Source organism: Diplotaxodon limnothrissa, linkage group LG1 (genome assembly GCF_057381915.1).
Source record: "Diplotaxodon limnothrissa isolate DT_005_m linkage group LG1, D_limnothrissa_male_GT1.1, whole genome shotgun sequence".
NCBI lineage: Eukaryota > Metazoa > Chordata > Actinopteri > Cichliformes > Cichlidae > Diplotaxodon > Diplotaxodon limnothrissa.
Genome location: NC_140596.1, coordinates 3,051,934 through 3,064,622, shown reverse-complemented (window position 1 = coordinate 3,064,622; position 12,689 = coordinate 3,051,934). Strand labels below are relative to the sequence as shown.

Below are 12,689 nucleotides of genomic sequence, written 5' to 3'. Positions count from 1 at the left end.
TAATACACGAATTAAATAAGAAAACAAACGTTTCACTTTTTTAAAAACAACTTTAATGGTTAAGTTCAACTTTCCCACATGAATGACGTGTTTTCGGCTTCTACGTGTCACGAGTGTTTCCCCTCTCTTCTGATTGGTCGCTCCCGCTGCTGTTCGCCAAACCAAGATGGCGACCACCCTGGTAGAGCATGTTGTCGCAGATGCAGGAGCGTTTTTAAGGAAAGCTCCTCTCCAGGTGAGTCTGTCCCTCCTGATACAGGTGGACCGGGTTGTGAGGGTGTGATTGACCCGGGAGAGGGGCTTCAGAGACCGGGGGGAGAGGACTCAGCGTGGAGCTGGAGGCCAACAGGTCCCCGACAACAAACCGAGAAACCGGATCGTCTTCTGCTTTCACAGGGACAATAAATGATCCAGGACCATAAAACTGAGTTAAATGTGTTCATCTGGTCCCGGATCTTTAATGTCGTCCAGAGAAAGGAGATCTGGATCAATGGTGTTCAAAGCATCACCGGATGCTGTAGTTCAGGTTTAAACGTAGATGGACAGGTTTTTGGTCCGGATCTGGTCTCTGTTCTCAGACTGTTAAAGGAGAAAAAAACCGTGTTTAGTAAAATAAATATTCACTGGAACTTTAATAAAGATTTTAGCTTGAAGCGCATTAAAAAAATGAATTCTGGCTGCTGCCACGATAAAGATGAGGCTGAAGCTTCCCGATGTTATCTCACTCTGTTGGTTTTATTTGGTAGGAAATCGGCAGGAATATCTACACCCTGAAAGATGTGGTGGAAGAGATCCGAGACAAGCCCACCAGGAGGAGCCTGGCCTTCCTGCCGTACCAGCTGCACTTTAAGGAACCTCATCCAGAGCACATCAGACACGGTGAGCGGGCGTCTGAATCCCAAACCTCTTGTAAAGGTGTGATTTAACATCCTGGTGTCTGTTTTCAGTGACAGAGTTCTCCAAGAAGACCGGGGACTATCCGAGTCTCTCAGCCACCGACATCAAAGTCCTGGCTCTGACCTACCAGCTGGAGCTGGAGAACGTGGGCTCGCAGCACCTGAGGAAGGAGCCAGAGGTTAAGGTACCTGCAGCACACAGACTGGCGCTCCTGTTTGCTGTTTATTCCTAATGTGTTTAATATTTATGTATATTTTTACTCCTGTGCAGTTAGCCTCGCGTGTTCATTGCACCCATACTTTGGTTGTACAATCCCAATAAAGGGTTGTTCTATTCTATTCTATTCTTGACTCTGTACAGCAGACACGTAGAAGTTTAACTCCACACTGTGATAAACTCAGACTCCTCTGGTTATTTTCTGATCCAGGTGAACATTCAGAGCACGCAGCGCCACCCCGAGACTCCGATGAACGTCGCCGGGTTCCACTTTCCTTCCAAGGTGAGAGTCGGACGCTCGTGTCAGCCGTCAGGCCGGCGTGCAGACAGGAACGTTTTCTCACTTTGTGTTTGCGTCTTCAGAAACCTGCGGACAGCACGATTGTCCAACAGACGGAGACGGAAAAGAAGACGCCGAACGAGACCAACGGCGACGAGTTCAACAGCTTCCAGTTCTGGAGGGAGCCGCTGCCGGCCATCGATGACGAGCTGCTGGGTTTACTGGTGAGGAAAGAAACACAGCTCTGTTTGGTTCGATCGTAGATGTTTTGAGACAGTAGCTTTAGAAGTTTCTGTCGTTTAATTTTTGCATCTTTTCCTCATAATGTGAAATTATTTTAATCAGGAAACCAAACTTGAGAGATTTAGGAGAATCTGAACGTCACAGGCAGAAATACTCGACTCCTTTCAAAGTGTTTAAAAAAGTTATTTCCTTTCTTGTAAATCTCTCGTTTCTTTACGCTGTCAGTTAAAATTGGGGAAAATCTGACGATGTACCTTCTGCTGACCTTCGTCTGTGCTTAGTTTTTAAAATACACAATTTTGAGCTTTGTTCTGATGTTGTTTCGGAGCTCGTCTTCATTTCCTCAGACTTTTTCTATTCTTTTGTATTTTTGATGCGACAAACGTTAAAAGCACGATAAGTGACGGTCTGAGACTTCATGCCGTGGCGAGAGGACGAGGAGCACCTGGACCTCACAGTCTCACCGACTCTCGCTGTAACGACTTCCTCAGAGGGTTTTAAATCCCTCTGCTGACACAGACGTCTGTGTTTGCACCGATAGTTTCAATGCTCAGAACCTTTCCTCTGTGAACGTGTCTTAAAGCGATCGTAGAAAACAGGCGAGAAGCTTCAGAAACCGAGCCGAGCTGCCTTTGTTACAAACACATACACAATCTCTCTGCCACTGATGAAACCAGCTCCATTATTCTGACTGTTCTAAGACCAAAGAAGCAGAGTTTAAAGTAACATCCACAGAATAAAATCATGGAGGACGGACTCTGTGAGCTGCATGTGTGAATGTCTGTCCCCTCCCACAGCCAGTGGCGTGGTTCCACCTCTGAGCACAGAGGTTTTGTGGTGCTGTGTCTTTACTGGGTTTTTTCCTGTGAAAACATGTGGAACTGGTTTGGAACATCGTGCAGTGGTTGTTAGTCCTCCACACTGAAGGGAGCCAGCTAGGGTGCTTTGGGGGTCCGACCAGAAAACCTGCAGCGCTGCAGGTTAACTGTTTCACCCAGGACAGAACCAGGACACACTGGAGAGGTTAAAGCTCGCAGCTGGGTGGAAATTCCCGAGAAAATGTCTGAAGAGAGGAACATCTGTTTTCCCCAGCCACTAAGGATGGATGGACAGACAGATGGATGGAGGCATGGGTGGATGGATGGACGGAGGCATGGGTGGATGAATGGAGTTGGGTGCCGTGTTGTTGGAAAAGAGATTGTGTCTCCAGGTTGTGCACGTAAACACAGCATGTGTGTTATCGCTGCTGCTCTGTCAGGGTCCAGCGGAGGGTTTAAAATCGAGCGGCGGACAGAAACAAGCGGACACACGGACGACTTCGGACGGAGACCAGTTCAGCAGCTTTCTGTTCTGGAGGGATCCGCTCCTGACCTTCAGCGATGAGCTGCTGGGTTTACTGGTGAGTTGAAAGGGAAGAATGTTTTCATGCTGGGAGTCTCGTAGAGCAGCTTTGCATGATTCACAGTTCAGAATAATCCTTTGTGTTCCTCTGAGCCTCGGTTCAGCCCCTCAGTGAGCGCTTGTGGCTGAGTGTGACCGGCTGCAGTTTGCAGGAGACCTCGTTCATATTTAAAGGAGCCTCCATGAGACTTTGAGGGCTGCAGGCGTCTTTGTGTTTGCATGGTTTCACACGCCAGTCAGACTCTAGTGCATCAGTGCATTACCCTTTTATTTCTGTTGTTGTGTTGCAGCCTCTGAACTTCATGTGCATGCCCACCACCTCCACCTCCTGCAGCACATTTCAAGAGAAAAAGTAGTTCAAGTGTGATCTGAGGTCTTATTCTTGTAATGTGTAAATAGTGAATCGTGTGGAAAACGTTCCTGACGTTGATGGCGTGGGATAAACAGGGTTTCCTCCTCAACATCTCCCCGTAGGAAAGGATGCATGTGAGAGGAAGCAAGGAGACAAAGGAGGAATTTTACATCTCTCACTGAGTCATAACTTCTGTCACCTGTCAGACTGCAGTGATGATGATGATGATGATGATGATGATGTTTGTTTACAGAAAGAGGGCAACGAATCACCACAGACAGAGGAGAGGGCGGAGCAAAGGGCGTCGGCGGGCCAATCGGACGACGAGGACAAAGAGAACGAGCCTGATGACGAAGATGACGAGGAGGACGATGACGATGGAGGAGGATGGATCACTCCCGGTAACATCAAAGAGGTGAAAATGGACTCCGCTGATTGGACGGCTCCAGCTGACATCAAAGTCGGCTGTCTCACCACCGACTTCGCCATGCAGGTAACGGATGCAGACGGTGCATTCGCTGTTTTTCACCTTCTGTCTAAAGGTTTGTGTGAATGGTTTCAGTAAACCGCTGCGTGAATAAATATTCTCCTGCTTTACGCCGGACTTCAAAAAGCTTTCGCTGTCTGTGTCCCAGAACGTTCTCATTCAGATCGGACTTCACGTTCTCTCTGTGAACGGGATGCTGATCAAGCAGGCGAGGAACTACATCCTGAGATGTCACGCCTGCTTCAAGTGAGTCCGAACAAAGTTAACAAAACCTCTTCAGGCTGAAAGGGAGGCAGCTCGAATCCGTTCCAGCGAAAAATACAAAACACGACATTTAAAACATTTAAATTTATATCAAGAGTAGAATAAAGGTGCTGAACAAGTGAAAATGTCAGGACTGCTTTATTAAAAGAATAAAGATAAATTAATACATAAATAAAATGGACAAAGTCAATGAAAGGAATAAAATAAATAAATAAATGTATTAAATTGCTGCTTGAGTAGGTTAAAATAAAAATAATAAAACACAGTAAAAATGATGCTTACATAGAAAAATATAATAAAGGTGCTCCAGAGATACAGATGTAAATAAGGTCAAAATAAAACATCATGTAAAAATCTGAATATAATCCATTAAAGTGGCTCTACACCAGGGGTGGGAGGGCCGGCGTCCTGCAGGTTTTAGATCTCACCCTGGGTCAACACACCTGAATCACATGATTAGTTCATTACCTGGTTTCTGGAGAACTTCAGGACATGTTGAGGAGGTCATTTAGACATTTAAATCAGCTGTGTTGGATCTAAAACCTGCAGGACTCCGGCCCTCGAGGCCTGGAGTTCGCCCACGCCTGCTTTAAGAAAAAGCACAGATGTTAAAGTGGATCAGAACGATGGAGCGTGGAGTGCAGGGTTGGAACAAACCTAACATGAGAGGACAGATGTTCCTCAGACGGACAGATGTTAGTGACCTGTCCTGTTCTTAGAGGCTGTAAGGAGAATAAAGCGAGGGGTTGCCCGTCCAGGAGCATTGACCTGTTAAATGTTTCGATTCCAGGACGACGAGCGACATGAACAAAGCTTTCTGTCCTCACTGCGGGAACAGAACCCTGAAGAAGCTGGCGGTGACGGTGAACGAGGATGGCAGCATGCAGATGCATTTCTCCAAAAACCCCAAAGTGTTGAACCCCAGAGGGCTCCGGGTGAGACGCGGCGTTTTATCACTTCTAAAATGACTCTGCGTTCGCATCTGCAGCGTAAATCGTTTTTTCAGACCGCTTCAGTTCTGCCTGAGTCGGGTCTAAACGTCCTAAACATGATCGCTGCCGTCTTGTGTTTCAGCACACGCTGCCTCTGCCTCAGGGGGGGAAACACTCCACCAACCCCCAGCTGGTGGAGGACCAGCGCTTCCCCCAGCAGAGGCTCTCCCGGAAGGCTCGCCAGAAGACCGATGTCTTCAACCCGGACTACGTGGCCGGAGCGTCGCCGTTCTGTGAGAACGACATCTACAGCCGAGCCGCCAACCTGCAGATCAGAGACGGCCAGTGTGGCGGCGGCAGGAGGCGGGCCAACCCCAACGCCACCCGCAGGAAGTTCATCAAGAAGAAGTAAAGATGGCGAGCATGCATCGTGTTTAAATTAAAGGACCGGACCGTCATTTCCCAAATCATCCATCGGCTCACGTGCGACAGATTAACTCACCAGGTCTTCTGGTGCGTTCATGGACAGTCAGACATCCAAGACATGAGGATTAACTACAGCTCTAAACACGGTGTTCAAAGCAGAAGAGACGCGCGTGACAGCCAGAGGAAGTCGATGACACTCGGCGACACACGGGCGAATTAACTGCTGGCAGCACGAGTGACTCTAACAATACCAGCTCCAGATTATTACAGATTACATAGCATCCCTTATGGAACGAGCCAGAATAATAAATACATTAAAAGTGTGTGAAATTTCACATCGGTGTCTGTTTCTGCTCATTACCTCCACCACAGAGGCAGGAGCGCGCTCGGTCTGCAGGGCGGCGACGTGATACAGAGATTCTGCTACATATCAGGATTTCTGTGAGTGAAGAAGGAAGAAATAAAGCTCTGCTCCTAAACACTCGCTGCTGGAGACGTTTCTCCTCCAGTCGATTAGATGAAGGATGGCAGAGGTGGATGAACATCTGTAAGAGCAAACGGCAGTACTGAACGGACCAATCACGGTCACTCTGGGTTACACGGCTACAGCGTGCAGGTGCACATCAGGTTCAGGGTTTAAACAACGACTAAGGTGTAAATCCTCCTTCCTTCAAATTTTGCCAGACGTAATATTCTTATTAAAATATTTGTTTTAGAGAGCAGTGAAACCTTTCACAGCGAGTCTGCTTGAACTACGTTATAGTTTCCAGCTCAGTGTTTATGGCTGATCTTCAGTATTTTACATCTTTATGATAAAAACATCATCATGAGAAACATTTCTAACTGTCCTGTAACGTCGGGGTCCTGCACTGAAAAACGCAAACCGACTTCTCTGCAGTTTTCACTTTGTAAAGCCGGACCAAACGTGACCCTTCAGTGGGCTGCCTCTGGGGCCGAGGGCCACATGTTCGACATAAATAAACTTTATTATTGATTACAATTTCATGCTTTGGCGTGTGGTTAAACGGTAACACCACTGTGTGCCGCATAGTGCTGGACCTTTTACGCCTTTATCTTCTCGTTGCACCTTGTGAGTCACTGAAGTTGTGCCAGAAATGCTGTGTTTCTATGGTAACACAGCATTACATCATTGAATTGTCCCGTCGCCGTCTGACAGTAAAATTACACAAAAACCAACGATTCAAACACGACGCAGAGGGAGAACATGATCACTGGAAGGTTTATATTTTTAAACAGGAAAATAAGACCTAACAGGCAGGTGTAGTAAGGCTGTTAGTTGGTGGAAGTAGCGTCCACGAGGTGCTCACCTGTAGATCTGTGAAGGTGGAGATCCTTGAGTTTATCTTCAGATATTCCAGACAGGTGGAGATCAGCTCAGACTGACCGTGACTGTGCAGAAACTGCAGTACGCTCCTTTAAACATGAGACTGACTCGTCAATATAATTGATCTTTATTGATTTCCAATGAATCTTTGAATCAAAGTGAAAGATTTAAGTGTCCAGACAGTTTAACAAACCCACCATGTAAATCAGACACAGCTGACGGACTACAACTCCCAGCTGACGGACTACAACTCCCAGCTGACGGACTACAACTCCCAGCTGACGGACTACAACTCCCAGCTGCCTCAGCAGAAAAAGCTCAAAGATGAGGCCGACGCTGGATGAAAATGCAGAGTCAGTTTCTGCCCTTCAGGACTTTCCTATAATAAACCAAACTTTTGGTTTTCTCACATTTCTGACACGTTACCAGGAAAACACAAACATTCAGTTTTTCCTTCTTAAAGGACGAGAACGAGCTGAAGATCTCCGGGAGCAGAGTTAAAATCAGGTGGACTCCATCATCGATGGAAAAAGAAGCAAACTAAACTATTTGCTTATTTTCCTTCTACGTTAGTGAGTAAACCTTTAAATAAGAGAAGAAATGTCACCATTAAAGCCTTTTTCTCACATATATAAAAATATTTTAATGCTTCAGTTTTGACAGATGTCCGTCACAGGATACAGTTTAGAGCCAGCGTTTCCTCGCCTTCACTCCTCGTCCTGCTTCGGCTCTTTAAACTCTGTCTTTGTCAGTTCAGCTCCGGGTTTGGAGTCTCTGACATCGGATGGGGTCAGCGCCGGTTCTTTGGGCTCCATGTCAAACGTCAGGCTGCTCAATTCTGCCGTAATGTCGACCTCTGGCACCGGCGGCTCCTTCTGAGGAAGCAGGAAGTCCAGAGGCTCGAGGACTGTGGCGAGGTCGATGGAGCCCAGATGGCCGTACTTGTGCAGCTGGGTGGGAGGAACACCTGCGGAGAGACAACAGATTTGATTCAGACCAAACTCTGCTGCTCAGCACTTCTTAAGCTATTTTAGCCATTACAAAGAATAACTTTGAGAAGAGAGTCCAGGGCAAAAAAAGAAAAAGAGGTTAAAGATTTTTTCTCTTTTAAACTAATTTTGTGAAGTTTTCTTCTCATTGACTGATTGGACCAAAAGTTTAACTTTACTACACAAAAAAAGCTTGTGTGGTGATTTTGTGGTTTTATTAGTGCCCCCTACAGGCTGAAGCGGTCATTACTCCAAATTCAGACCATGGTTTCACAAATGTCCCAGTGGCTACGCCCATCTTTTATGTACAGTCTACCATGTACGTTCATGCGGTTTCCAGCCCGAGACCGAAGGTGACCAACAAGAACAACAACGCAAGGACAACAGTTTAAACTGAGACCGCATTATTGGAATAACGGCTTCACTTCCAGGCCCGTCGTTAAATGTCTTCAGCATCACCGCGTCCGTTTTAAACGAAGAAACAAACTCAGACGTTGCTGCGAGTCCTCACCCAGGATGAGAGCGAGCTGAGCCGGTGGAAACAGGACCTGCAGGCAGCGGTTCAGGAAGGGCAGCAGGTCTTCAGCGTACGCACAGCAGAACTGAATAAACAGCTCCTTCTCCCGGCTGCTGAAGGCCGTCTCCTCCGCCCGGTGAAACACCAGAATCTGACGGGTCACCTGACAAAAAACGACACCGTCAGCAGCTGTTAATCCAGCATCAGTCTGACTTTAACCCAGATTACACCAAAGATCCAGCTGCTCACCATCTTCAGGGCTTCCTCCAGGCATTTGGTGACATTCTCCACCACTCCGATGGGGCAGCAGAGGCGGAGGTCGTTGAAGGCGGTCAGGATGTTGTTGAGAAAGCAGGCGAGCGGCTGGAAGTCCAGCAGGGACATTGGGGGCTGCAGGGTGCCGGGCTGCGGGGCGGGGGCTACGACGGGGATGGTCCCTGCCAGCACTGAGGGCAGGGCGATGAGGGTGTACAGGTTCATGTCCTCCTGGAACTTTTCCACCGCCTCCTTCACGGCTCCGCGGAACGTGTCCACCGCCACCCGCTGGAACATGGGCGCCAGCTGCCCGCGGAAGTCCGCCCCCACCCTGCTGAAGGACAAACCGAAGTACATGCACTGACCCAGCAGGGAGTCCAGGCGGCTGCCCACACCCCGCTGCAGGTCCCTCTCTAAGGTCTCCAGGAACTCTGCCACCTTGTGCACCACCCAGCCGTGGAAGATGGCGCCCTCGTTCACAGCCATGAGCCCACCGGCGGGGGGCACTAGCGGGTCCTCGTCAGAGAAGATGGCTCTGTACTGGGTGATGATGTCAAACATGTGCACCCTGCAGGCCTCGATGGTCTTGGTGATGTGAAAGTAAGCATCGTTTTCAGGGATGGCGGCGAGGATGGAGTGCAGCCAAGTGCTGCGAGCCTGCAGGAACTTCACCCGCAGCTCCGCCTCCGTGAACACGTCCATACGCCGCAGGTAACCGATGACGCGGAGGCACACGGGAAGCTGGGAGTTGCTGCGGAGCTGCTGCAACAGCTGGTTGAGCATCAGCTGAGCCGACTGACGCACTTCACGCACGATACCCTAAAGATGGAGAAGGTCAAAGGTTAGAGGAGCCGAAACATTAGATGTTCTCCACAGTGACCTTTTCTGTTTTATATCTCAGCAAAGAGAAAGTTTCTCAACTGTTTTTCTCCAGTTTTTGTCAATTTAGAGTTTAAACTAGCGATTTCCAGCCTGTACCTGAACCTGAGCCCCATCAACAACCTCCCGCAGTCACATTTTAGCTTTTTCACCTTCTCTGAAAGCCTGCTTTATTCCAGCTGGCCAACACCTGGAAGCCTGCTGAGGGGCAACACCCAGAGCTTGTTAGCTGTGCACGTAACAAAAGAAAACTGAGTATTCAGAGCGGTCTGGAGCCTGAGCTCTTTAATTCTCTTCACACGTGTAATTGTTTATTTGAACATTTTTTCTCCAACATCACACGACAGAAAATCAAAGAAAAGTAACGTTTATTTAGCCCTAACAGTTCATTTTCCTAAATAACATTTAGAGTTTCATTCAGGCAGTAAAAAAACCCCAAACACACCCGCTTTTTGGTCAGCCTGGTCTGGACTCACCTGGATGACGGGCAGCGACGAGTGTTTCTTCTCCAGCCTCTTCACGTATGCCGCCAGCTCCAGAGCCTCTTCGTAGTAGCCGTTGCGGACGCAGGTGTCCATGAGCTGAGGAATCTCCAGAATCTCCAGGATCTCCGTGTGGCGGTTCAGAGTGAGGCTGTTCATCCGGCGGCTTGCTCCGATCTCCTCCGCCTCTTTCATGAAGTGCCTGAAAACAAAATGAGCCCCCAAAGCTCAGAGAGACAGCACAACAGCAAAAACACAACTATGTGTAACACTTTATAGCTCTAAGAACCTTTTATTATCTTTCATTAATGTTCCCAGTCTGTAGTTTTGTTCTGGTTGTGGCTAAAGTCTGGCTGCCTGTTTTTTATTCTGAAAGGAGGCTGACGAGCCAGCTCAAGGGAAATTAATCTGCTGCTGTTTTATTCCCAGTCAATTCACCTTCTGTGGCATATTCCTAAGAAAATAACTAAGTTATTCACTTTGTGATCCTACAGTGAGCTACAATAATAATAATCTGCATCTCTCTCCTTGATCAGTTCATCCTGTGTGCTTTTTAAAAAATATCTAAAGTTTTTATTAACCTAACAGTAAATGATGACACTTTTATAGACCCCAGTTTCCTCCTGCTGACATCCCCTCCACAGGGAGCCACCGACCTGCAATTCTCTCCGAAGCGGGGCAGCTTGTCCAGCAGCCGGGACACGCTGCTCTCCACCCGCCCGAAGTCCCGGTAGATGTGCTCGGTGCAGTCGGCGGTGCGGATGAAGGTCTGGTAGTTGGAGAAGGCCAGCTCCCGGGTCTGCTGCAGGATCTGAGCCCGCTCCTCCGCCAGCCTCTCCGGCTCCCGACCCAGCTTCTCCACCCCGAAGGAGCTGAGCTCCGACAGGTAGGCCGCGAAGTCCGGGTTGTCCCTCCAGCTGTCCGGGAAGCTGTCCTTAAAGATGGACGCCAGGATGCTCTCATCCTCCACGTCCACCGCCGCCATGTTTACCGCTGCAGGTTCACGGAGTCCCGGTTCACAAACTGACAGATTTCCTGGTTGTAAACAACCGGAACATCCAGTGCTGACGAACACGTCCCGGTTCTTCTTCTTCTCCTTCTGACGCGTGTCAAAAAAGCTTAAAGGTGAAATACTGCCACCTGCCGGTGTTGTGCCAAAAAGTCATTTCCGAAGTTTCTTTGTTTTTGTTTTGTTTTGACTGTATACTATAATAATAGGTATATATGAAATACATAGAATATATTTGTGACTCTGATTTATTGAGTTATTATATCTATTTTGTCCTTTTTGGTCACTTAAATCATGTTTCTATAACTGTGACGTTACATTTGTTGGCCACGTCTCTCAGGAAAAAGACATTTCTGTTGCTAAAAACTGATAACTCAGCTATTATCAAGGCAGCTTCTGCCTTGAGATAGGATTTCTTTTTTTTTTGTGGAAAGTGAATGAATTATTCATGAGAGAGATGTCTAACACTTTTTTCACAGATTACAGGCCAACAATTAATTTATGACTGTTTAAATGTTTTTGCAAATATCACCAACACCAATATGAATAATTACTAGGATACTGATTTACCTGTATAATAATATGATAATAATATTCTAAGTACATTACAGTACAGTAAGTATATATGATACTGTAATAGAAAAATTACACACACTCGTTAACCTCTCAGTGAACCTCTGCACCAAAGCCTAGTGAGGCTAAAAATAGCCTAAATTAATTTAAACGAATTACGTTATTACAACTAATGCATAGACTGGCCATGGGCATACCGGGCATTTGGTGATTTTTCGTTTTTATGGGCCGATGGTTTTTTGTTTGTTTGTAACAGTATAAACAATGAAAGGTGGTGGATTGGCCAGATGCTGGCAGATGTGTAAGAAGTTGTTTGGTGGTGGCTATGGCGGAGCTCCCACTGAGGCCAGCAGGTGGATGAGGGAAAGGGGAGGCAGGAGGAGGAGGAGAGCCCCGAGGCGGCCGCCGGTCCGAGTGTCAGGTGAACTGAACTTCAGGTAAGAAGTTATGAGCTGCAGTCTATCTGGGTCAGATATGAACCAAGTTTAGGTGGAGTTTATTTTCATGTTGCTGACTTTTTACAGTCAGTTACAATAACTTGTACTGACAGAGTTCCTATACAGCTGGGTGGTGCTATGATGTTACTGATAGTGAACTTTACTTTATTCATAAGGTTAGTTAGTAGAGTTGCCAACCGTCCTGTAAAAACGGAATCATCAGAGAAAATATTACGCGTTTCGTGTTGAGCTGAGAAGAGACGCAGTTTGTCCCGGACTTCAGCTATAATGAAAAAGACACAAAGCTGGATTTATTCTGCGTCTTTACGCTGTTAGCTGCCTCTTCTTCGCTCATTCAATCATGAAACTGATCAATGATCAACTGATCGGCTTTTCTCTCTCGTTTGTTGATCGCCCACTTTGCGCCAGAAACAGGAAACCAGCAGATGTCGCGCTAAACAACAGCAGCACGTTTAAGCTGGATCAGCTGTTGTTAGAATTTATTTAATATTAATTTCTAGTATCAGCTGATGTTTGCTGGAGCCACAGCTGTAAAACTGCTGGTCATGATGTCGGTTTGGTTATGTGAGAGGGAAACATGAAGATGAAACCAGGAGATGTCCTTACTGGATCATCAGAGCTGAACAGGTGATGGAGAAACAGGTTTACCTTTTAGGTGACATGAATGAGTTGAAGTTATCAACT

The 12,689-nt window shown here is 47.2% G+C and overlaps 2 protein-coding genes across 3 annotated transcripts; one reads left to right on the top strand and one right to left on the bottom strand.

Moving 5' to 3' along the window:
- The first annotated feature begins 166 nt into the window (after positions 1-166).
- Positions 167-5,894, top strand: LOC146639247 (RNA-binding protein NOB1-like). Of its 2 annotated transcripts, XM_085357726.1 has the most exons (10): positions 167-235; positions 747-879; positions 948-1,081; positions 1,325-1,396; positions 1,477-1,617; positions 2,895-3,035; positions 3,643-3,882; positions 4,025-4,122; positions 4,931-5,075; positions 5,215-5,894. In XM_085357726.1, the coding sequence occupies exons 1-10, from the start codon at positions 167-169 to the stop codon at positions 5,482-5,484; spliced, it is 1,443 nt and encodes a 480-aa protein (XP_085213852.1). In that variant the 3' UTR covers positions 5,485-5,894. The 2 variants fall into 2 exon arrangements, with proteins under 2 accessions (XP_085213852.1, XP_085213926.1); XM_085357800.1 differs by lacking the exon at positions 2,895-3,035.
- A 1,063-nt stretch (positions 5,895-6,957) lies between these two features.
- LOC146639246 (conserved oligomeric Golgi complex subunit 8-like) lies at positions 6,958-11,051 on the bottom strand. The gene is made up of 5 exons (XM_085357617.1): positions 10,622-11,051; positions 9,960-10,167; positions 8,599-9,423; positions 8,344-8,512; positions 6,958-7,810 (listed from the first exon to the last, which is right to left on the bottom strand). Exons 1-5 carry the CDS (start codon positions 10,948-10,950, stop codon positions 7,551-7,553), a joined length of 1,791 nt encoding a protein of 596 aa, XP_085213743.1. The 5' UTR covers positions 10,951-11,051; the 3' UTR covers positions 6,958-7,550.
- Positions 11,052-12,689: the final 1,638 nt, after the last annotated feature.